Source organism: Marmota flaviventris, chromosome 6 (genome assembly GCF_047511675.1).
Source record: "Marmota flaviventris isolate mMarFla1 chromosome 6, mMarFla1.hap1, whole genome shotgun sequence".
In the NCBI taxonomy this organism is placed as follows: Eukaryota; Metazoa; Chordata; class Mammalia; order Rodentia; family Sciuridae; genus Marmota; species Marmota flaviventris.
Window position 1 is genome coordinate 117007954 of NC_092503.1, and position 26301 is coordinate 117034254.

At 45.6% G+C, this 26301-nt stretch overlaps 1 protein-coding gene and 1 pseudogene across 1 annotated transcript in view; both read left to right on the forward strand.

Moving 5' to 3' along the window:
* Positions 1-7873: 7873 nt before the first annotated feature.
* On the forward strand, positions 7874-18881 carry LOC114099294 (exosome complex component RRP41-like; annotated as a pseudogene).
* Positions 9381-26301, forward strand: part of Pxt1 (peroxisomal testis enriched protein 1) — a 44625-nt gene continuing 27704 nt past the window's right edge. The window contains exons 1-2 of the mRNA XM_027943554.2: positions 9381-9415; positions 16324-16358. Coding sequence (XP_027799355.2) covers positions 16356-16358 — 3 coding nt within the window. The 5' untranslated portion in view covers positions 9381-9415; positions 16324-16355. The remainder of the gene's footprint in view (positions 9416-16323; positions 16359-26301) is intronic.

The following is a 26301-nucleotide window of genomic DNA, read 5'->3' on the forward strand; positions in this document are numbered from 1 at the left end:
CACACACACACAGGTTTCATGAAACCTGGCTTAGTGGTGCACACCTATATTCCCAGCGACTCAGGAGGCCGAAGCAGGAGGATCATGAATTCAAAGCCAGCCCTAGCAATTTAGCAAGGCCCTAAGCAACAATCCTGTCTCAAAATAAAAATAAAGAGGGCTGGGGATGTGGCTCAGTGGTTGAGCACCCCTGGGTTCAGTTCCTGGTACCAAAATAATAATAATATTTAAAAACATATATGTATTTATACTGCCTTCCTTAACAAATGTCATGATGCAGATTGGTAGAGTGCTTGCCTCACATGCACAAGGCCTTGGGTTCAATCCCAAGATTGAATGAAAATAAAAATATGTTACAATTGTAAACGAAAGCTTGGTCCTTGTCCCCAATACCAATCCAATAATGAGGACTTGGTTTTAAGAAAAAAGGAAAAAGAAGGTCTATTGCTTTGTTAGCAAAGGAGAAACAGGGGACTCCTGTCCCAAAGGATGTGATTTTCCTCATCCGGAGGGACAGGGGGTTTTTAGAGGAACTCTTGAAGGGTTACATTCCAGGTGTGCTCTGATAAGGGGTCCCAGTTCATGTTAATTTGGGAGATAATTCACTTCCCAGATCCTCGGCAGGCATCTCCTTTCTGTAGTAGGTATGTTCAAAGGCAATTAACTAGGGGAAGAAAAAGTAAACACTGTCTCCTTAATCTTGTTAGGGAGGAGGAGAGTGGAGAAGAGAGAACAACAACAACAAAAAAAAAACATGTTCTTTTGAAAAATAAGCCTTAGAGCAATGAGGGCTACCATCAGAAGATGAAGAGACCACTGTTACATTTCTCCACTGTTAATTTCTATCCTCCAGTTCTACAGAAAAGTGGGTGAGGACATCTTCAAGGTACTTCCTGCTGAGAATGGGCAACCAGAGGGGTCTTTATAATGGAAGGTTTTTACTTGTTGTTGTCACTCTTTCTTCTGTCTTTGGTGGCATAGTTGCAAAGGGAGGAGCCACAACAAAAAAATAAACAGAAAGCTAGTATACAGAGGCACTGAGGTGGAGGAGGCCTAGTAAAATAGACTTAATCCCTCTTGGTATCCAGGAAAAGAGGCCAGAGAACCAATCAGATATGCCTAATTTCATCCCAGCCAAAAGGGATGTGTGGTGGTCAAGGGTTTTTTTGCAGCCAGGTTGCTTGTTGCCTGATCTTTTCAATACTAGTCTCTTGTGAAGTGGTGTTAATATAAACAAAGCAGGATCTGTTAGCCTTAGCACAAACTCTCCTTTGCTCTGCTAACAGATGGTCTAAAGCCATTCTGTTATCCAAAACTACTTTGGCCAAAGCGTTCAGAGAGGCTTGTGAATTTGAAAGGGACAAGGTTGTTCATTGGCCAGAATGATCAAAGTTTTGGACAGATTTCAGAGGATCCAATCATGGGCCCCATCTCCCCACCAGGGTAATAAAATGTAGCCAAAAGAAAATACTTATTGCCATCAGGGATTCCCCCCATGGGAGGTCCCTAGCCGGTCAAATAAGGAGCTTTAACAAGCTTGTTCAATGAGCAGATTCACTTAAAGAGTGAATTGAGAATGGTGTCACTAAATTTCCTAGAAAACATTGGGTGGGAGTTGTGAAGTTTCTGAGGCATCAGTAGCCCACAGATAATTATTCATCTTTCAGCTAAACACATGTCCTGCAGGGGCACAGAAGACCATTGTTTCTTTAAAGGAATCCAGTTGGGCTCCAGTGAGGAAGGAATCCCTGACTTAAATCCTATGCATTTGATCCAGGAATAATGTGGGAAGGAAAAATCAGTTACTGCTATAATTTTCTCTGTATAAAATTGGGTAACCTTGTGTACACACAGAGGTAGTTGCTCTTGCTCAGGAGGGGGTCTCATTTCAAGATACTCTAGATTTTGTATTCCCCTATGGACCAGGTAAGTGATATTAGAGGCAACAAGAGGGAGATGGGAATTTTAGAAACAGCTTCAGCTGGTAATGCATCACTTGAACCCAATACTAATGGTGTAGGTTCTGAGGTCCCATGTTGGTGTCCAGTCTCCATCTAGGATCTGAGTGAAGTTTGTAACTGGATGTGCAAAGGGGTCACCATGGTCCACAGAGGATCTGGCCCTGGGAAGACAGAGCCAGCAATCAGCTGCATGAGTCGAGGTAGCCAAGGTCTCTGCTATTCTGACCAAACTGTTGTCCTCCCAGCCTAGATAGGGGAAAACAACTGAGTTAATGAAAACATAAAATCTCTCATTGTGCTTTCCTGAACAGGTATTTTAAGTCCCCTAAGGGTCATGATGTCCATGTGGGAGAAGGAGCTTCTGCCAAGTCTCTTGGGCTGTTCTTCTCTCTAGTGTGGTGTGGACCCAGGGTTTCATTCCAGAGAGCTTCAGAGATGTGTGAGTTGTCTGAAGCATGTCATAGGCCCTGGCCATTTTGCTCCCAGTTGGTGCTCTGGCCCCTGTTCTTTCCAAATTTTGAGTAGCACCTGGTCCCCAGACTGCAAGGGATGCAGTGGTGATTCCGAATTTGGAGGGGACCTGGTTGAAGTATACTCATGCACAGTGGTTCATATTTGACTGATCTGTTGCACACGCTGCTTTAGTCTAGTTTCTCCTGTTATCACCATATCCTCCCCTTTCCCTTGGGCCAGGAAGGGTCTTCCATACACTATTTCATCTAGGCTTAATTTGAGCCCACTTCTGGGGACCATTTGTTTGCAGAGGAGAGCAATTGGCAACATCTTACTCTCATGCAGTTTCCATTGGATATCCAATGCTTTGCTCACCTGTTGGATCACCTTTACAATAAAAGATGGTCCATTGTCACTTTGAATAGAGGAGGGGAGCCCATATCTTGAGATCAGCTCCTTCAAGATAATTCTAGTTATTTATGAGGCTTTTTCTGTTTTGGTAGGGTAGGCCTCTACCCATTCAGACAGGGTGTCCACCAATACAAGCAAATATCTTAAGTTTCCCATGGCATTTGGCGTTTGAGTAAAATCTATTTGCCAGTCATCAAAAGGCTGTATTCTGGGCTGGGGATATACCTCAGTTGGTAGAGTGCTTGCCTCACAGGCATAAGGCCCTGGGTTAAATTCCCAGAACCCCCCCCAACACACACACACATACACACACACACACACACACACACACACATGCTGTATTCCTACATGTTGTGTTCTTCTTTGCACTAGGGATCAAGCCCAGAGGTGTTTTGCCACTGAGCCACATCCTCAGCCCTTTTTATTTTTATTTTGAGACAGGGTCTTACTAAGTTGCTGAAGCTGGCTTTAAACTCAGAATCCTCCTGCCTCAGCCTCCCAAGTCACTGGGATTACAGGTGTGTGCCACTGTGCCCAGTGCACCTTTTCTTTTTGAGAGAATATCTTTCCTTTTCTGAATCCCCCAGTTCTACCTCAGTAGTACTTGCATCATGTGAGGTAGCTTCACTGTGAAGAATAAATGACAGTGGGGCATTGGTGGCCATGTCTATAATCCCAGTGGCTCTGAAGTTTGAGACAGGAGGATCACAAGTTCAAAGCCAGCCTCAGCAAAAGCAAGGCACTGAGCAACTCAGTGAGACCCTGTCTCTAAATAAAATGCTGCAGATGTGGCTCAGTGGTCAAATGCCTAGAATTCAATCTCAAGTACCAAAAAAAAAAGAAAGGAAGAAAGAAAAAGAAAAGAATAAATGACAGCACTTATATTGCCAAAAGGAGAAAAAAAAATCTACCCAATTCTACAGAATCCTTTTAGCATAGCTTCACCCATGGGGCTGTAGCAAGACACACCCATTTCTGTGACTGAGCGCCTCAGCACCCAGCTGGGGAGTGTAACTCAGTCACCCGGAAGGTTGGCTTCCCACACTTATTAGATGTTTATTTCACCAGGTTTTGTACTGTTTAGATTGTGTTCTGTAAATTTGTGGTGCCAACTAACAGGGAAGCTACACAGAGAAACCAGGCTGGGGTGGGGGAAATCTTTGCTGTGATTTACCTAAGAATTGAAAGTGCTAATTCTATTTCTGTGCACACTCAGGAGAATTTGGGCTTTCTGGCCTTTTTATACCTATAAACCTAACACTAAGAAAAAGGTGATTTATTTTTAAATTAAATTAAATTTTTTTTTTTATGATTTATTATTGTAATACAGCATGGCATGGCCTAGATACCTGCAAGTGCAGACTGATTTTGTGCAATTGTTTTTATAGTTTTTGGTTTTTTGTTTGGGTGAGGGGACTAAGCCCAGGATCACTTTACCACTAAGCTACATCCCAGTCCTTTTTATTTTTTGGTTGGAGTCAGGGACTCACTCAGTTGCCAAGGCTGTCCTTGAATTTTCAATCCTCCTGCCTCAACAGCTGGAGTCTCTGGGGTTACAAGGTGCACCACCTCAAGTGTTCCTCTGTCAGTTAGTCCTGCTGTTAGTCTGTGCTTATGATGATTGACTTGATAAATGCTAAAGAGATCAGATGGCCGGCAGCAACAGTCTTAATTGGAAAATTATTTTGTTTGGTTGACAGTTATTGGTTCATCCTGAACTGTTTAATTTAGATATCCTTTGTTTCCAAAACCTTTGTCAGAACATTTCCTTGCTAGAATTTAGTCTTTTTTTCTCCTGCCTCCCCTTCCTTATATAAAGTGAGAAACTGATGTGATTCCATTTTTGAGAAACCAGCTTCTACCTCAAGGCCTGTCCAGAGGGAGGGGGCGTGACCCTTGTCCTTAGAAAAACCCAGAGTGTTCCTAGGCACATAGCCACCCTGCTGAGTTGTTTGTCTGTAAATAACTGGAGGGATCTGCAGCGCCAGGTGTCCCTGACTCAGGTGAGGACCCATAGCAACCCTCTAGCAACTACCAATCAGCATGAGACAGGGAAAATACCAGGGATGCCAGATGACCCCCCTAGTAGTCTCGGTGATTGATAACGTGTTAGGAAATCATGTAGTTTAGCACGTACACCCCTCACGGATTAAACCAATCAGTTCAAAGAATCCCCCTCTTGTACTAACCAATCACCCCTACCCAACTTGTTCCTGCCAGTAAATGTGCTAATCAATGTTAAGAGTTGCTGAAAAAAATACAATAAAAAAAAAGAGTTGCTGTTTGATTTTCCCACGGTATGAAATGATTTGCTGTGTGATACTGTGACACATAGAGTTGAGAAAGGAATGTAACCCCATTTTTGAGAAACCAGCCTCTACCTCAGAGCAAAGCCTGTCCAAGGAAGGGGGCATGATCCTTGTCCTTGGAAAAACCCACAGAGCACACCTAAGCACATACCCACCCTACTGAGTTGTTTGTCTACAAATAACAGGAGAGATCTGTGGCGCCAGGTGTCCCTGACTCAGTGAGGCTAGGTAAGGACCCATAGCAAACTCCCTAGCAACCACCAATCAGCATGAGATAGGGAAAATACCTGGGATGCCAGATGACCCCCCAGTAGTTTATGGTGGTTGATAACATGTTGGGAAACCATGTAGTTCAGCACGTATACCCCTCGTGGCCTAAACCAATCAGTTCAAAGGAATCTCCCTCTTGTACTAACCAATCACCCCTACCCAACTTGTTCCTGCCATTGAATGTGCTAATCAATGTTAAGAGTTATTGTTTGATTTTTCCCGCGGTATGGAATGATTTGCTGTGTGATGTTGTGACGCACAGAGTACCCCCAAAACCTATAAAATCTCACTGAACAAAGGACTAGGACTCACTCCCTGGGACCGCTGCATCGGAACGGTTGTGAGTCCAGGTTCCAGCTTGCAATAAAGACTCTTGATTGATTGCATCAGATTGGGCTCCTGGAGGTCTATTGAGGTCCCACAAATCTGGCATTACAAAAGCTGTCCTTTTGCTTTTTTGTCTGTTTCTCCTGATCATTGCTACCTTGCTTGCTCCCCCCCCACACACTTTTTTTTTTAAATTGTTGATAGACCTTTATTTAATTTATTTATTTATATATGGTGCTGAGAATCGAACCCAGTGCCTCACACATGCCAGGCAAGTGTGCTACCACTGAGCCCCAGCACCAGCCCCCTTGTTCCCTTTTAATATAGAAATTTTATGAGTTTACTTTATAAACATATCAAAGATAGGAGGCACTGTTCCCTTCAACCCAACTGGGTGCAGGTGGCGCAGGGAATAGCTCAGGAAATGCAGCAGACTCACAGGGAAGCCCCTAAATAATATGGTCAAAAGGAACCTTACTGTCTCATTGGCAAGACATAAGGGGTGACTGCCCTGTGTACTGAGCCCCAACAGTTTTGTCTTGCAAATGAGCAGATAAACATGAGATGCAGGGAGACAGCTGGCCTTGGGGCAAAAGCCTTGGATGCAAGACCCATAAACAGTAACTAACCACAAGTGCCATCAGTTAGCTCAGAAGCCCCAGGCAGTTTCAGGAGAAGGGGTTCTTCCACCTAAATGAGAAATTCAAGGAAGGAGGAAGCACTGGGAGAAAAGCCCCATCTGGTACTCCAGCTGGTTTGATGTGTGATAATTATGGTTCCTCAATTTGCCGGTACTTAAAAAGTGGGGAATATCCCCTCGCCTACCTCTCCTTCCCTGTCACCATGAGCTGAGCAGCCTTCTTCCACCAAGCCCTTTTGCCATGATGTTTCTGCCTTGGAGCAGCCAACCCTGGGCTGAGGCCTCTGAAACCATGAGCCACAATTAACTTTTCCTCCTTTAGGTTGTTTATGTCAAGAGTTTTGATTACCAGAATGAAAAGCTCACTAATACACAGGAGAAAATTGAAAGGAAAGTGACCACAACACTCAGAGCAACCAAAAGATCTTTATTGCAGCAGTGCAACAAAGAGAAAGGAAAGAAGGAAAGAGAAGGAGAGAAAAGAGATGAACAGGGAGAGAGCAAGAGCAAGAGAGAGACAGAGAGCGCGCGTAAGAAAGATAAAGAGCAAAAGAGAGAGAGCAAGAGAGAAAGAGCAAGAGAGAGAGAGAGCAAGAGTGAAAGAGCAAGAGAGAAAGAGCAAGAGAGAGAGGGAGAGAGAGGGGGGCCTGGCAGGAGGGAGTTTTTATAGCCCAAATCTAATGGGGCCTCTGGGTCTGCAAGCTGCCTTGTTGGCCCAAGGGGGGCTGAGTGATAAAGGACCAGATAGAGGGGGGTTTGAGTGCGTGGGCTATCTTGCATCCAACATCTGTTCAGCCTGCCCAGCAGACAACACAGTTCAGCCTGCTCTGCACCCAACAAAAATGATGTATTTTCTGAATGGGAAAAGCAAGCTACACAATAAAACAATATAGAAAAGACAGCTTTTTACTTAAAAAAAAAAATATGTACATGTGTATCTCTCTTTTTAACAGAAAAAAAACCTTCGTTTTTAGAAAATGAGATTACAGGTCACTTAGATTGGGGAGCAATACTCTAATAAAATAAATTTACTCTTTTGTGTATACTGGGGATTGAATTCTGTGGTGCTCTACCACTGAACCACATCCCAAGACCTTTTTATTTTGAGACAGAGTTTCACGAAGTTGCTGAGGCTGACCTTGAACTTGTGATCCTCCTTCCTCAGCCTCCTGAATGGCTAGGATTGTAGTCTTGGCCACTGCACTCGTTGTAATGTATTTATATTTTATATTGATTAAATTAATAACAGATTGCAATGTATCCATTATAATTAATATGAATAAATAAAATTCATAAGAAATTTAAAAAAATAACAAGAAAATATTGCCTGATCCTACCAACTGGCTCTTGACTGTTGCTATGTTCTTTAAGGTTCTGTCAGTTCCGCACCCTCACAAGATAGCTACAAGAACCCTGTTTCCCAGACAACCAGACAGCCTTAAAAATGTTGCTTTTAGGTCGGGAGTCCTCGCCGGAAAGGTGAATCGTAGTCCCCGGCCAGAATGAGTCCGGAGGAGTGGTAGTCCCGGGCCCGGAAAGTGTCCGGATCGTAGGGAATCGTAGTTCCCGGAACTGGAAGGGAACGGACAGCCGGAAACTGAATCCGCCAAGCCCGGGCTTCCGGGTGCGGTGTTCTCCGCGACACAGAGCTGGGTCGGCGACCTGGCGGGGCTGGACCCCTGTCTGACCTGGGTTACCGGGTGGACAGTTGTCGCGCCGGGGAGCTGCGCAAGATCCAGGCGCGCAGGCGCGTGTTAGCGCAGACCGACGGCTCTGCCTACGTAGAGCAATCTTCACACCCAGGCGCTGGCAGTGGTCTACGGGCCGCACGAGGCGAGCGGGCAGCGCCTCCCGTTTACGCAGCGAATGCTCAATGCCGCCTGTCGGATGAGTAAATGCCCAAGTTATTAAGGTGCATCCCTGGGTATGCCCTCTCTCCTGCGCCCTGCACTCCGCAGTCGGGCTCCTCATCATGTCAGGCTGTCGCCCATTCGGCCACTTCCCCGCAGTTCTACTCACGTCACGTTTGGGAACGTCATTTCTACTTAATCTTACTCGTTTGTCTTTCACGGAAACATAAACTCTCTGAGAGCCTCGACTTTAAATAAAATTGTCTGATTTTATTGCTACGTTCTACGCTGTAAAAGTGCCTCCCCAATACAGAAATAATTTTTAATTGCTTAGCACATAATGTGGGAGCCCAACTTCCTAGGTGAAAGAAGCCAGGATGAAGGCAATGGATAGAAACAAACATGACATTTCTGCAAAGCCGAAAGAATGCTGGTGGATGGAGAGGAGATAATTCCAAATAACCGTTTCCAGGGAGATCGGGTTCCAGGTCTGCCTGACCGGGCTCTGGTGAACTGTCAGTATAGTTCAGCAACCTTCAGCACAGGCGAGCGCAAGCGGAGGCCACATGGAGGCTGTAAGACCTGTGAAATGGGCCTACAGCTGTGCCAGACCTTTTCTTACTGAGCTGCACCCACGATCCCAGATTGACATCTGTGTGCAGGTGCTGCAGGCTGATGGTGGAACCTATGCAGCTTGTGTGATGGCAGTGTTGGATGCTGGGATACCCATGCCGGACTTTGTGCATGTTCAGCTGGTTTTGTGGAAGACACAGCCCTGGGAGACCTCAGCCACGTAGAGGAAACAGCTGGTGGTCCCCAACTAGCCCTGGCCCTGCTGCCAGCCTCAGGCCGGATTGAAATGGATGCCCGGCTGCATGAGGACCACTTGCAGCGGGTGCTAGAGGCCACTGCCCAAGCTGCTAGAGATGTGCACACCTTGTTGGACCATGTGGTATGGCAATATGTGCATGAGGCATCTATCTTGCTGGGGGACTGAGCACCCAGCCACCTATGTCCAGAATAAAGTCTGCTCAACAACAATAACAAAAGCAACTAGTTTCAAGTGGCCCATACCTCTAGTCCCAGTCACTCAGGAGACTAAGGCAGGAGGACCCCTTGAGTCCAGGAGTTGGAGGCCAGTGTGGGCAACATAGGGAGACAAAAGAAGAAAGGAGAGGAAAGGAAGACAAACAGGTTTGTGTTATTTATTTTTTTAAATATTTTTTTGGTACCAGGGATTGAACTCAGGGGCGCTCAACCACCGAGCCACATTTTGTATTTTATTTACCGTCAGGTTCTCATTGAGTTGCTTAGTGCTTCACTTTTACTGAGGCTGGCTTCAAACTCGCGATCCTCTTGTCTCAGCCTTCAGAGCCGCTGGGATTACAGGCGTGTGCCACTACTCCCTGCCCAGGTTTGTGTTTGTAAATGAGGAGATATAAACTGGGCACAGTCGCTAATGCCTGTAATCCCAGTAGCTTGGGAGGTTGAGGCAGAAGGATCAAAAGTGCAAGGCCAGCCTCAGCAACCTGGCGAGACCCTGTCTCAAAATAAACAATAAAAAGGGTTGGGGATGTGCTCAGTGGTACAGTGCCCCTGGTTCAACCCCCAGCACCAAAAGAAAAGAGCAGATGCAGCCTGGCACACAGGCCTGGGGAAGGCGTGGCAGGCCTGGTTCTTCATAATTAGGGCTTCATTTCAGCATCACCTTCATATCTTTCTCAGCTGGAATCCTGTTCTCCAGCACCTGGGAAGTGAGCACCCTTGGCTCTGGGCTGGAGCTCACATGGTGTTTTCCAGACACCCTGCAGTGAGAAAGTGCAGCTTCTGACTTGGTTACTGCCTGCAGCCCTAGTGGCCACACCCAGCATTCTTGAAGGGAAAGGCCGAGGTACAGCCAGGCTAGTGATTGACAGATGGGGCAGGGGCCCTAGACATCCCTGCCTGAGCAGGTGAGTCAGCCACAACCCAGGTCCTACGGGACTGTCACGGAGACCAAAGTACAATCTGTAATGATCTGAGCATAGAACCTGCTTTTACAAATAAGCGCATTGAATTTGCGCACAGTTTTAACACACTAAAATTTCTAAATAACTTTTTTTTTCCTTAGGGATCATTTTTCAGGGTGTTTCTATGCACAGAGGCCTGTGACCTCTGTATTGTTGTGGCAGGAGTCATGCGCAAGCATTCAGGTTGGTTTTCCCTGCGTTTCTCCTTTACTTTAGAGTTTGGGCATTTCCAAATTCACCATGTAGACATGTGAGCTTGCAGTTTCCCTCAGATAGTAGACAGGATACTAAACGTGACCTGTTTGAGGACACTTTGTGTCTGAAGGGGCTGAGACTTCTGGCACCGAGACCTTAAGGCCACCCCTGCAGTCCCTGCACCTGAAATAGTGGAAGGTGCCCAAATATTTGTTGACTGAATGACTTCACTAGGACAATCTTTTGGAGAAGTTGCTGGTATTAATATGTCCTTTGCATATAGTAAGTGACCAATATATATTTCTTGAACGAATATATGAAAATGGTTGAGCTTTTGGCAGGAGAGGAAGGCTGTAGGAATTATGTTTAAGGTGATTTTGTCACTTACCCAGCCCTTTGGGAATTGGGGGAACATTTGAGGGGCCCATGCAGTGAATTTAATTCAAGAAATAGACTCTGGGCTGGGGATGTGGCTCAAGCGGTAGCGCGCTCGCCTGGCATGCGTGCGGCCCGGGTTCGATCCTCAGCACCACATACAAAGATGTTGTGTCCATCAAAAACTAAAAAATAAATATTAAAAAAAAAAATTAAAAAAAAAAAAAAAAGAAATAGACTCTGAAGGGAAATAAAGGTAAGAAAGAAAGGCTTCCGTACTTTCATTTTGTTTGTTCATTGAACCAATGTCTATCTATTACCTACTGTGTGTCAGGTCCTAGGAGGCGAACTATCCATGGTAGCAATAGGCTTTGGGAAAGAGATGATTAAAAAAATACAGCAGTGTAAAAAATAGAAATGTTTTTAAAATTAGCTTTAATCTTCCTTCCCAGACGATCTCAGTGAAATTTAAAAAATAATGTATGTATAGTCATTTCCCCTTACACTGGGGACACATTCCAAGACCCCCATTGGATATCTGAAAACTTAGATGGTACTGAACTATAAATACTTTTTTGCCTCATACCCGTGATGATGTTTAATTTATAAATTAGCAAATACAGGGCTGGGGATGTGGCTCAAGCGGTAGCGTGCTCGTCTGGCATGCGTGCGGCCCGGATTCGATCCTCAGCACCACATACAAAGAAAGATGCTGTGTCCACTGAAAACTAAAAAATAAATATTTAAAAAAAAAAAAAAGAAAATACAGACAATCTTGAGATCACCAGATTGATTTCATTCCTATGTTCCTTTCCATAGCTATCCCTCATCAGGGGTGTGTGTGTGTGTGTGTGTATGTATGTATTGAACCCAGGGCCTCGTGCATGTGAGGCAAGCACTCTACCAACTGAGATATATTTCCAGCCCCGACCGGGTTTTCTTTATTTTTTTTAAAATTTTTTCAACATTTATTCTTCAGTTCTCGGCGGACACAACATCTTTTGTTTGTATGTGGTGCTGAGGATTGAACCTGGGCCGCACGCATGCCAGGCGAGCGCACTACTGCTTGAGCCACATCCCAGCCCCGGGTTTTCTTTAAAAGGAGTGACAGGAACCCCAAGACACACTTCTCATTCTAGAGATGCTCCACATTCCCTTGAATGTGAATCTACTTTCCTAAATCAACCTCTGTCTAGGTCTCTGGATAACGCTTGCTTACACTGGTTTTCCACATGTGAGCCTAGCACCCTGCTAATCCTGAGTCAGGTTCCCACTTCTCTCTGGGAGCCCCTCAGTCATTTCTCTGAAAATACCTCTCCTCCCATGACAATACTCTGAAATACTATCTGAAAAATCCTGCCATCTGGGCAGCCCTGCCGCTGAAAACCCAATCTGCCTCTGTTTGCTTTGACTGAGTAAACATTTTGTTATTGTTTACATGACATGCAATTATACACCGGGTCACAAGTCTATTTGTGATCATTTGCATGGTTTCCTAAATTTACAAGATGTTTAATGTTGTTCTTTAATTTTGGTCGGTCAGTGATGTTAAACTGTACAGACCTATTAAAGGCAGAGTCACATAATGATAGTTACCCTACACACCAGGGATTCTACATTTTACTTCAAAAATAGAAGTTAGGTTAATGTGCAAAGGACTTTTATGTAACTGCAATGCTAATTATTATCAGCTTCTTTGAAACTTCATTGTATTTATGTTCACCAAGTGTACAAACCTTCTAAGTTACAAAGTTTAGGAGAACACTGTGTGTGTGTGTGTGAGTGTTTTACTGGGGATTGAACCCAGGGCACTTTACCACTGAGCCACATCCCCAGCCCTTTTTATTTTGTATTTGGAGATAGGGTCTTGCTAAGTTGCTTAGGGCCTCACTAAATGTTGAGGGTAACCTGTAACTTATGATCCTCTACCTCAGTCCCCTCAGTTTCTACTCAGTTGCTGGGATTTCAGGCATGTGCCACTAGCTTGGCTTTAGGAGAACACTTTACCAAGTTGGGGTTTTCCAAGTTAAAATTGTTAGCGGTGGGGCTGGGGCTATGGCTCAGCGGTACAGCACTCACCTAGCACATGCGAGGCACCGGGTTTGATCCTCAGCACCACATAAAATAAATAAATAAATAAAATAAAAGTATTGTGTCCAACTACAACTAAAAAAATATTTTAAAAAAATTGTTAGCAGTGATGATCTTTTTCTGGCTTATGTTTGTGTGTTCCTAATTGTTGGGTTGAACACTAAGCAGCGTATGGGAAAGCTTGCAATGAGATTAGGTCTCTAAGAAAAAGAGGTAATGAGGGAAATGAGGATGGGCGCTGGCCACTGTCCTTATCTCCAGGCCTCAGGAGAAGATCTAAACAGAGGTCCTGGTTGTCGGTAAAGGAATGGACTCATGAAATACCTGAAGGCCTTCCTGTGCTGTGGGCAGGCATCTATTCTATGTATTTCTGCAGCTTAAGCCCAGCGCTGCTGGGATAAATTAGGTAAGCAACAAAGGAGTTAATTAGGAATAAAATGGCCAAAACCTTACAGGCATGGTGGCGCACGCCTGTAATTCCAGCAGAGAGTTCAAAGCCAGCCTCAGCAAAAGCAAGGCACTAAGCAACTCAGTGAGACCCTGTCTCTAAATAAAATACAAAATAGGGCTGGGGATGGGGCTCAGTAGTTGAGTGCCCCCGAGTTCAATCCCTGGTACCCTCCCACCAAAAAAAAAAAGGCCAAAACGTCTTGAAAAACAGCACCCTGGGGCCTTTGCAGCCCTGGGGTTGAATAATAGGTACAGTCAGCTGGATCCTAGAGAGACACTTGTAGGCTTTTGGGTGGAGTGTGGGGGTGGGGGGAGGGACTAGGCTTGCCAGGAGCCTTCACGTGGTTAGAGGTAGCTCCCCCATTTGAGGGATTTAGAGGGGTGGGGACCACCACATGAATACAGGGATGCCCCCACCCCACCAAAACACAAAGAGGGGTGCTGCAGGGCTGGCAAGGCCCCTGCTGTGTGCATTAAACTTAGCCACAGACCTGAGCTAGCCACTCATCCTCCCCAACCCCAGGAACAGTTGAAACTAGAGAGAGATGCCCCATTTAGCATAGGTTGACAGCAAAGATATGTTGTCACGGCCCTTAGAACCTACAGATGAGTGAATGCAGGTCACAGAATGACAACAGGCTAACCTGATAAGACGTGGCCTGCCCAGAGCCTGTTGGCAACAATTAGAAACTGGGGCCCTTGGACATGGGCCCTGCTCAGGGTGTCTACTAGTTCCAGCGACTCAGAAGTTGAGGTGGCAGATGAAGACACAGAGGAAGATGGACCAGCAGTGGTCCAAAAAAAAGAGAGAGAGAGAGCCCCAGCAGGAACAGCCTGAGGGACTTCCTGATATGTTCCCTGCCAGGAGGGATGTCCACAGGCCCCCAGGAGGCCACATGCTCCAGAGCTGGTGGGACTGGGGGCCAAGTTCAGGCAGAGAGTGAAAGACCCCTGGAACCCTCTATCTTGGACTTTTGGCCCTGGGGGAGTGGGAGAGCATAAGTTTCCCTTGTGTTAATCCCCCAAGTTGGTGGTTATCTGCTTCAGCACACACTGGAAACTGATGTGATGGTTCATAGCAATGTGGAGCTGAAAAGTTCAAGTTCATAGCCAGGTTGTTCCACTGGCACGGACTGGATTTCATGTAAGTTCTTTGGCTTCTGTGACTCAGCTTCCTCATTTCTTTCTTTTTTTCTCTTGGGTACTGGGAATGGAACTCAGGGGCACTCGACCACTGAGCCACATCCCCAGCCCTATTTTGTCTTTTATTTAGAGACAGGGTCTCACTGAGTTGCTCAGTGCCTTGCTGTTGCTGAGGCTGGCTTTGAACTTGCGATCCTCCTGCCTCAGACTCCTGAGCCGCTGGGATTACAGGCCTGCGCGGTGGTGCCAGGCCCAGCTTCCTTGTTTCTAAGTAGGGTTGATCATTTTTCCCCCAGAGGCAAATTTTACCCAGATGTAAAGACACTGGCGCCCTAGCTGCCAAGTGGAGCAGCAAGCCTACGGGTCCCTTCCTAGAAGCTGCAGAGGAGCAGTGGAGCAGTGGCCTGGGTGGGTTGGAGCTCAGGTGGCAAGCATGACCCCTGGTCTGACATTCTGAGAGCCAAGATGGGAGGACCTGTCACCCTTTGTCCACCAGGCCTGGGTATGGTACAGATAGATGCTTGCGGCAGAAACCGGCTGCATGCAGCGCTGCAGCAACCTGCTAGCATCGATCATGACCATTGGAAGACCTCAACTCTCAACCCCCAACCCCACTTCCTGACCTGTGGTAAGAAAATGGAAATGGGGCAGACCTGAATGGAAGTCCAGATTCTAGAGCTGATCTATAGTGTTAGTAGGTTTACAAACCCTAATTAGCATAAATTTGGATCATTGTCATTAGTAGTTTTCAAACCCTAGTTGGCAAAAGTTTGGACCAATAGCAGTGACCCAAGTGCTAGACAAATCCCCAGTCTAGCACACTCCTGCAAGGAAACATGCTATGGAGTCCCCTCTTGGATGGCAAGGTTTCTTTTCCTGTTCTTGAATAAATTCTACTATTATACTCACACATCCTGCCTGGTCTGTGGGTTTCATTCTTTGAATTCCTGAGACAAGAACCCAGAAAGAAAAAGATTGATGGTGAGCTGCAGGGAGGGCAGGGCTGGCCATTAAGAACTGCAACACTTGGGGCCGCAGAGGCTGCCGCTTGTGCAGATCCCACCCGCCAGCAGAAGTGGAGAAACCCCAGTGTTACCTGCCAGCAGAAGCAGGCAAATGAGTTTTATCTCAAAACTTCCATTTCAATAAATAAATGGTCATTAACAACTTAGATGAGTAACTGTAACTTCATCAGTACCCAGTTCATGTTATCTGCTCACTAATTTTGTCAATATGAACTATATTTCTTTGTTCCACTTGATGGCTGTGGTTTTCAATTCTGTATTATCACACATCAGTAATCTTGGCATTTTACTTTTGTGGTGTTTATTGGTACTGTCTGAAGTTTATCCATTTTCATATTTTAGGCATTCCTCTTTTAAACAACATATACCAGGATATTATTACTGATGCTTTCTTAGCAGAAGACCTAATTTTATTGAAATTTACTGTTAACAATTGATGGGACTGGCTTGAATCAGGCCACCTCAATTTAATTGTTCCACTATTTTTTTTTTAAATAATTAAACCGTTTGGTTACATATTTCTACTATGTGGTCTAGCTTTTAGTTCTTTGTTCCCCCAAATTTGGGTGGTTTGAAAACTGTCAGTTTCTATGTCACCATTTAAAAAATTGAAAGGTTAACATCTTTTAGTTCTCTACCTACAGAGGAGAGAACAATATTCATCCCTCACTCTGGTCCCCTCCCCATTCCACATTTATGAAGCTTTACTATTCATTTACTTTTCAGATCCCAATCTCAATGTTTTTATTTAATGGGAAATATTTCACATTAATTTTAAGTTTTTTTTTTTGTTTTGTTTTGTGCTTTTTGGCAGTGCTGGAGACGGAACCCAGGGCCTCATTGTACATGGTAAGCAAGCACTCCACCACTAAGCCACACTCCAACCCTTGTATTTCAAGTTTTTGCTAATTTCACCTTTATATTATGCCACTTCTATGTCCAATATTTCACTTGGATAGTTAGTGGAAGATACTGATGGTTGGGATCAATTTGGAGTCGTCAGGGTGTAAGAACAGGGAGTGTCAGCCTTTCCCAGGCAGGTGGCAGAGCAAGGGAGCTACTTTGCAAGGCAGCCTCACAACACCTAGGATTCTCTCCCCACCCTATGATAAGCTACTGGGGTTGTGTTGAAAAAAAAAAAAAAAAAGCCCACCCTTTTGTTGGACATTACTTATTCTTTCCTGTATCTGTTTTCCTTCTGTTATTGAACCTGCTTTCCAAGGCCCTGCAGCCCACCTACTCTGGGCACTCATGTTCTACCCTGCCTCACGGTGGGATGCAAACACAAGTCAGGTTCACATGGGCCAGGGGCAGCCCAGCTGTCCTAACACCTCAGGCTGAGTCACCAGGGTGAGCCCCACTAATAGCTTTGAGGTTGACTGTGTACCTGGGTCTACACAGCCACCTCTCAGAAGACATGGCTATAGCTCCTGGCCTTGACCCAGAACTGCTGTATCTCTAGACATTTCCAGTTATTTGCCACATTTCCTTTATCCTTTCTATTTATGTTGACTGATTTATTTTGTTGTTTTTATGTATCTTTTCTGACATTGGGGGTTTTACCGGAAAGAATTCCCCACGCAAAGACACTTCGCCGGGAGAATTCCAATTTTATTGCAAAAAGCTGTGTGCTTATATAGAGCTAAGGGGGAGATGGTAGGGCTTAGATAAATGGCAGGCAACCCGTTTATTGGCAAGTTCTTTCAGATATCAGCTCCGGAGCCCAGGAATTAGTTCTCATTGGGGCTAAGGTTCCCCGCCAGCGAGATTTGAAATTGGCGCCGGTGGGAGAGTTCATGTTAGAGTCTGTAAACAAGTCAAAATAACACCTGGCATTTAGCCAGGGGAATGTTAGAGTTCGTAAACAAGTCTGGATGGTGCCTGGCAAAATGCCAGAGGGAGTGGTTTGAGAAGTAACAAAAGCGAGCCATTAAGTGTGGAGATTCCTGATTGGTTGACTGATGTATCTAGTTTATGCTAATTAGATAAGCTGTGTGGAATGTATAAATACCGCTCCTGTCCTGCAATAAACGGCTCCTACTCCTGCTGTATCAACGTACACAAGTTATTCGTCACCCCCCCAGTTATTTTGCTGCAGCCAGACTGCGGCAAGTTCACACGGGCGGGAACTTTTTGCGCCACTGCAGAAAAGAAGGTAGGAAGAAGAGGTGCTTAGGCGCCATGTTGGGGTTTTTTCTCTGGGGTATGGCTGCCGTTTATACTTTTCCCAACATTACCCAAGTTTTTTTTTTTTTTTTTAGTCTTTTTTTTTTTCTCTGTGAGATTAAAGTCTGGAATTACAACTCACAAACTAAGCAGCAAGGTGACAGGGTTCAGGAATTCTGGGTGAGGACTGAGTATCAGAATGTCATGAGGTTTAGCTTGCTCCTGTGTTGCATAAGGATCTTTGAAACATGTAAGCAGGTATAGTTAGGTCTTCTTTTCACAGCACAGAAGCATGATACAAAATAAGAGAAAGAATTGTCAAATAGTCTAGGATACTGATCCTCCATTTTAGCATTAGAACTTCCAGGGTCATAGGTGAGAATGCAGATTCCTGAGCCCCAACCCAGAAATGCCAATTCTGTAGATCTGTGGAGAGCCCAGCCTAGGTTTCATTATAAGAATGTTAAGAGGTGGGGGGACATTTAAGGGTGTTTAGTGGTGTGTCTTAGGGAGAAGTCTCTAGATTATTGGGGTGTGCCTTTGGAAGGGGTTGATGTAGTTCTCATGGGACCCCAGCTGTGCTTCAGTTTCCTGAATTAAGATGTGATCTCTCCTGTCACATGTCCTCCCATCATCGTGATGCACCATGAGTCCTTCACCAGAGCCAAGCAGATGCTAGTGCCATGACCTTAAACCTCTAGAATTGTGAGCTACATAAGTCTCTTTTCTTTCTACCTTATCAGCCTAGGGAATCTTGCTATAGTAACAGAAAACTGATGAAGACAAGGGGGATTTGGAGTGACTTCGCAGGCAGGGGAGTGTAAAAGGTTCTCTACTGGCCTTTGCTGATGTTTGGCTAGAGTAAAGCCATCATTGTCCAAAAACTGTTAGACTTCCCTCCTTCCGGTCCTTTGGCTAGAGAGAGAAAGTTGGGGTTGGCTTTGTTGGTGTTCTTCCATTACTATTTCTAGATTGTTGACTTCTTCAGTTTCCAGTCTTGGACACATGATGTGAAAAGAAAGTCCAGGGAAGTCATCAACACATCGTTCTTTGATCCTGAGGATTCCAGTCTGCCTTTTTCTCTCCACCATTCACAGTCTTATGTATTTACCTAGTGGGAAGAAGAAGAAAAATAGTCTACTCCATTTGCAGCATATCCCTACTATGGTTTATAACAAATAAAATGATTAAAAGGAAAAAACTCAATATTTTAGTATCTTTAAATTTTTTATTCAATACATAAAATTATGCATATTTATAGATTACTGTGTGATGTTTAAATACATGAACAATTGTGTAATATTCAAACTAGGTAACCTGGTTTGAATCACATCTATTTTTCCTGAGTTTTTGATCTGAGGCCCCCTATTTTGCACTGTGCCCTCTAGCTTCCTGATGTCCTGTTGACTGACATCTAGGAAGGCCACGCCCATTTCATGAGCTATGTGGGGATCATGGCAGAGCAAGGGAAAAGACCAGAGCGAGGCCCACCCAAACAGAGGGGCAACGTCAGTTCAGTCCACTTTGTGTGCTTAATACACATAGTTCACACACACACAGCCCATGGCTGGCTTGCCACATCTCCACATTCTCATCACTCAAGACCAAGGGGCGCTCAATTCCTATGTGGCAGCTCCCAACAACCATGGAACTGCAGATCAGGACTCTACACTCACTCTGGGCTTAGCCCACCTCATCCAATCACCATTGACTTGCATCCAACAGTCTCCAATTCTTTGCCTAGCACCTTAGAGTTGCACTTTTGTCTTGCACCATTGAGACTACTTGGGCCACTCTGATGTTTGAGGAAGGTCTACCTCTTGAATCAGGGCTCCTAACTGTCTGATGGGTGAGTTCCCTGAGCTGGTTCCTGTGGCCCCACCAGGTTCCCTTGTGCTCTCAGGGGTCCTTGTGCTGTCATGTTAGGAGGGCTAGTTCCCCATAGATCACTGGCACCAGGTGAGGTCACCTCCCACGGCATCCTGAGGCCTGCACCCTAGTGACAAAGGATCTGCTAGACTCAACCCCCTGAAACCTGACCCCTTGCCTCATTTGAATGGCTTCTCCCCAATAAAAGGGTTCAGCATGTGCTTGCTCTCTCTTTCCACAGACCTCTAAGGTCAAAGGAGCTGCCACGAACCCAAAGTAAAAGGTATTTCTCTGTGATTATTTCGTACAGCCCAGTTCACCTGGAGTGACTCTTGAGTGTTTAGTCATGGAACATGACACACGATGATCTTCATACAGCTTGTGCCAACACCAGGCTCTCCATAATGTCGACAAGCATGGTCCAGATCAGGGGTTTATACCAACCTGCCAATGTTAAGAGGCACCTGACGAGACAGGATGGCCAGAGACTGATGGAGTTATCATTCACTCCTTTCCCTCTTTCCCTTCTTGTGTGTATGACTGTCATCTTTTAGAAGGAGGAAATGGGTGGCAAACAGAGTAAGTGTATACCCCTAGGGTGTACGATAAATAATTTCAAAAAGGGATATTCTGGAGACTATGGGGTTAAGTTAACCACTGGAAAGCTCCAGACTTTCTGTGAAATAAATGGGCCCTCATTCCGAGTAGGCTGGCTCACCTAGGGGTCCCTAGACAGAGCTAGTTAGCAAAGTGTTTAGAGTTGTTAAGGGTGACCCTGGGCACTCTGACCAGTTTTCTTATATTGATTGCTGGCAAGACATCATCCTCTCTCAGCCATATTGGCTAACGGCTTGCCTGGAAGAGAACTGTAAAATTATGATGGCCTGGAACTGTAAAATTATGATGCCTCAAAATGCTATGGAACTTGAGAAACCCATTCTATCTGGGGAGACAGAGGATATTCCACTTTATTCCTCCTGAGTGCCAGGAGGACCTGCTGGCAGCCCCCCTTAAATAGATGCCAAGGTGCCCTGCAAATGCCACTAAGACAAACCCAGGGGCCCATTTACTATGATCAAGATAGGTGCAAGGAGGACAACGGACTTTCATATTATCGGCCTTTTGCCACCACTCATCTCCTGTATTGGAGAAAGCACAGCCCCTCCTTCACTGACAAGCCTCAGGCTATGATTGATTTAATGCAATCCATCATTCAGACCCACAAGCCCACTTGCACTGAGCACCACCAGCTACTTCTGACTCAATTTAACACTGAAGAACACTGCTGAGTTACCCAGGCCATGTTAAAGTGGTTGGAAGAACACTTAATGTGGTGGCAGAACTGTGAATGCCCAAGCTGATGCCCTGAGCCAATTCCTGAAGAAAGATTCACCAATGGGACCCTAACGATGACCAGGGATTTCAGATGCTTGAGCATTATTAAGAAGCACTATTAGGCAGCATGAAAGAGGGAGGAAAGAAGGCCATGAACATGAGCAAGACCTCAGAGGTGTTCTAGGGACCAGAAGTGAGCCCAAGTCAATTCTATGAGAGGCAACATGAAGCGGTCTGTCTTTGTACACCTTTCAACCCAGAAGCAGCTGAAAATCAGCAGCTGGTTAATGCAACTTTTGTTGGTCATACCCAGGGAGACTTCTGACGTAAACTGCTGAAGTTAGATGGCTTCGCTGGAATGAATGCAAACTAACTATTGGAGGTAATGATGAAAGCATTCATCAATTGAAACCAATAGGCCCATGTGAGGCAGACCAGAGAATGAAGAAGGTAAATCTACTTGTCACTGCCCTCGTGGGACCTTCGGGACATGCCCCAAGAGGTATCCTGGAGGGCTAGAGTGAAGGCCAGAGAAGCAGCCGTCGAGAAGAACCACCTCGCCCAGAGATTGATTAAGACAGAGCCAATGTGCTTGTTGCCATCAAGGTCACTGAAGAACAAGTGTCGCTGAGAGAGGATTACCATCCAGTCCCTGGACCAAGGGGGAGGCGCTGAGTGATTCAAGGATGGTACCAACCACCATGGCAACCATATGAAGTCCTTGAGGATAATTTTGTTGGATTGGTCACTATGGGAAACTATAATGAAAACCAGGAGACTGGGCTCCATTTTGTTAGGCTCCCCAGGAGCCTATGGTCCAAGTGACTGTGGGGGCTGGCCCATGAACTTCATGGTCGATGCTGGTGTAGAACATTCTATGGTGACCCAACCTGTGGGCCCTCTCTCACAGAAACAAGGTACTACTGTGGGAGCCACAGGTAGCCTAGCTCATTGATCCTTTGTGCTCCCTCAGTGATGCAATTTAGATGGCCATGAAGTCATTCATGAATTCCTATACCTCCCTGACTGGCCTGTGGCTTTAATGAGTCAGAACTTATTAGGAAAACTGCAGGCCCAGATAACTTTCAACTCTTGTGGCCAGGCTTTCTTGACCCTAGGAAAGCCAAAAGCAAAAATCCTCACTCTCCCGGTCCCCCAAGGAGAAGAGTGGTGCTTCTGTAGTCTTGTACAAAGGCCACAATAGAGATCTGAGCTTCTTTTCAAGGTTCCTGGGGTATGGGCTGAGGACAAGTCTCCTGAATTGGCCCCAAATGAACCCCCAATAGTAGTAAAACTAAAACCAGAAACTGGGCCCACCCTCTAAAAACAATATTTCATTCCTTGAAAGGCACAGATTGGAATCCTCTGATCTTGCCAGTCATCCTGGAACACTCCTCTCTTGGCAGTCCAGAAGCCAGGAACAGATGCCAGCTGGCTGGTTCAGGACTCCAGAACAGTAAACCAGGCCACCGATACCCTGCACCCAGTCGTCCTTCACCCCTATACTCTCCTGGGCCGTATCCCCACTGAAGCTGCTTTCTTCACATGTCAGGATCTCAAGGATGCCTTCTTCTGTATCCACCTGCCCCCCCGCCCCCCCCAGTAAACCAATCTTTGCCTTCCGATGGGAAAATCCTGAGAATGGGGACAAAGTCCAGCTAACGTGGACTAGACTGCCTCAAGGATGTAAAAATTCTCTGACTTTTTTTGCACAATGTTAGCCTCTGATTTAAAAGACTTCCCAGTGGATAAACATAGCCATATGCTGCTCCGCTATGTGGACAACCTACCGCTTGCCAGACAGACGCAGGAGGATGGCTTGGAAGGGACACAACAACACCTCACCCTCCTATGGGAAGCTGGCTACAAGGTTTCAAGGAAAAGAACCCAAATCTGTCAAAAAAAAAAAAAAAAGTCAAATACCTCATCTACCCCAGGGACAATGTCAACTTGGCCTGGAGAGAAAGCAGGCCATCTGCTCAATCTCGGTTCCCTCAACCTGACTCGAGGTTCAGGAACTCTTCAGGGCAGCAGCTTTCTGTGGAATCTGGATACCTAACTTCTCTATCTTAGCAAAGCCCCTTTATGAGGCCACAAAATGGGGAGAGGAAGAGTCTTTGTTATGGGAATGAGCCCCCAAAAAGGCAAACTATGTCAGGAAACCCACCTCCACTGGGACCAGGTATTGCCCATCACTCACCTTGTTGAGCATTAGGTCTAGCCCCACTAGACAGACAGGGTTCTCCCCTTATGAGATTCTTTACAAATGCCCTTCTCCCATTATAAGGGGTATATGAGGAGATCTAAAGAAACTGGGCAGCATTACTGAGGCAGCAGATGCAGGCTCTAGGCTCAGCCCTGGTCACTAGGTACCATTGGGTGAGGGAACAGCTACTTGTGAGCCTGACCACTGATGCCCACCCCTTGAAACCAGAGATGCAGGGTAAGAGAATGGAATGTCCAACCCCTAAAATCTCTGTGGGGGAGGGGTCTGTTCACTGTCATTTTATGCACCCCTACTGCAGTGAAGGTGGCTGAGGTGGTCCCTGGACTCACCACAGCAGAGTGAAACCGGCTTCTCATGATGGGGGGTGCATTCCAGATCCAACTTCACTGTGCAAGTTGACCATCCAAAATAAGCAAGCTGAACCTCAAGAGGACCCTGAGGACAATGGCCCTGCTTTCATCACTCTGGAGCTGACTAATCTACACATGGCAGAAGACTGAGGAATAGACCAGCTGCCATGACTAATGGACTATTCTTACCTCCTACATTAGTCTTTTCACTGTCAACCCCTTACCCCTGTCTGTTGTCATGGTCCTAGCCTTACATTTTTGCTGTAGGATTAGCGGAGACTATTCCAATTTACTGGGACTGGGTTGAAAAGTATCTATAAACAGTTTTTTGGTTTTTTTTTTGGTGATGCTGAGGATTGAACTCAGGGCCTTGTGAATGCGAGGCAAGCACTCTACCAACTGGGCTATGTCCCCATCCTTTTACCTCCTTTTGATAGGACATTTTGTTGCTATTAGAAATATCTAATCTGGCTCCCATTTGTAGATTTAAGTCCCTCATCCCGTAACCCAGGCCTTCACATGACTCGATTAGCTCAAGGTATCACTAAAATCTACTTTATTATGTCCATTTCTCCTGCCAGGGAACAGTCTTGGGGACCACAGGTATAATAAGACCACCTATTCTATCTGCCAACAGGGGAATCAATATGCTTCTTTCAACCCACAGTATTTCTCCATTGAAGAATGGCTGGAATGGGGCTGGGGTTGTGGCTCAGTGGTAGAGTGCTCACTTAGCAAGCACAAGGCACCAGGTTCGATCCTCAGCACCACATAAATTTAAAATAAAGATATTGTATCCACCTAAAGTTTGAGAATAAATATTAAAAAAAAAGAATGGCTGGAAGTCCAAAGCTGACCAGAAGGAGATGTAGAACAGGGCCTATTAATTTATAAAATTCACTTTACTAATCTAAAGCAACCAATGTCAGTACCCTTTGACGCATGTGGGGGCATGAGTAAGACTTGGGCATTTGTTATGCCCTACCGTATGTCCGCCACATCACATGGAGACATATCTGGGGAAATGGGGGACAGGCTCAAGGACAAGCATATGTGTGAACAGCCTGAAGATGGTATGTGGTCCACAGGTACTGATCATGCCATTTTTTGGTCCCTCTTGGAGTGGTGTTCATGGGCCATTTGACAGAGTAGGAGAAAAACTGCTCTACTTCAAAAGGATGTTGCTACACCTGACTATGACCTGGGAGCCCGTAACACTGTTAATTTCACTTTTGTTGACCCCAAAGACTCAGGATGGAGAACGAGCCACTGAACAGGCCTATGTATAGTTGGACGAGATGCTGACCCAGGAACCAGATGGTACTTCAAAGGGGTCACAACTTCACTTACATCTTCCTCCCTCCAGGTCTCATTCCTTTTATGAGAAAATGGAGAAAAGCCCACCTCCTATCTCCACTACAAACAGAAATCTATTCCTAACCTTGGCAGAGGCTATAGTTCAGTCTCTGAATGTCTTTTCTTGCTCTGTGTGTGGAGGAACTAATATGGGGGATCAGTGGCCATGGGAGGCTAAAGAGCTAGACCCCATGAGCCCTATAGTGGAACCTTGTCTCCCTGTTCAACCACTGGAGTCTGGGTCCTCAAAACCTCTATTATTGGAAAATATTGTCTTCCCTGAGAGGGAAAATCATTTAACATCTCAGTTGGGACTCTAATATGTTTGGACCCAAAATTGTATAATGTAAATTACCCAGAAAACCAATGGGATCCTTAAATCACAAAGAAGCAAATCCCTATCCCTTGTCAAATTTCTCTAGCCTCAAACAGGCCTAGGAAAATGCTGCCATAGAAATTGAATGGCAAGCACGGGGTGGACTATACAGGCCCAGATCTTGTGTACTGGGGACAACTCACCCCTCCATTTTCCTTTCTTCCATTATCAAGAGGGAGTCCCAGTATATGAAGACCGAGGAGCTCAAAGAGAGCAGTGACCCCTGGCAATTGGTGACTGGAAAGATGATGAATGGCCCCTGAGAGGATAATTCACTATCATGGTCCAGCCACCTGGGCAGAGGATGAGTTCTTGGGATACTGGACCCCCCATCTACATGTTAAATTGAATCATTGGGCTCCAGGCAGTTGTTGAAATTATAACTAATGAGACCATGTAAGCCCTCAATTTATGGGCCAAACAAAGTACTCAAATGCATGATGCTATCTATCAAAACCACTTGTCTTTAGACTACTTGCTTGCTTACGCAGGTGGGATATGTGGAAAATTAACCTGAGTATCTGTTGCTTACATATTGCTGAGGAAAGCAAGGTCATAGAAGAAATTACAGATCATGTAAGAAAGATTACTCATGTCACAGTCCGGACCTGGAAGGGCTGGAACCCCGAAGACCTATTTAGAGGTTTACAACTTTTGGGGGATTCATAACTCTTGTAAGTGTTGTAGATTTCATGCTGAGGACCTGCCTGCTCCCACCTTGCTTGTTACCTCTGGTCATCAAATCTGTCTCTAGGCAATGGAGGCTATGGTTGAAAGAGAGACAGCTGCACACGTTATGCTGTGGAAATGTAAGCCGTTAAGTCAAGATGATGCTCTTTGACCTTGGAGGAATTGCAGCATTGCCGAAAGCCATTCGTGGGCTGTATGTGGACTATCAGCAATGCAGCCAGTGAGGGGCTAGGTCTGGCATTGGGAACTTCCCATGACACCCCCACAGGGATAGACCGCCTGATGCAGGTGAACTTCCCCCTCAGTTCTGCCACAGGTCCCACACAGCCCTGGAGATGGGGTGACCTCCGGTAGCTGCACAGCCCCTCTTACATGGGTGTGACCTACCAACCTGCTGACTGCAAGACATCACAAAGCCAGACT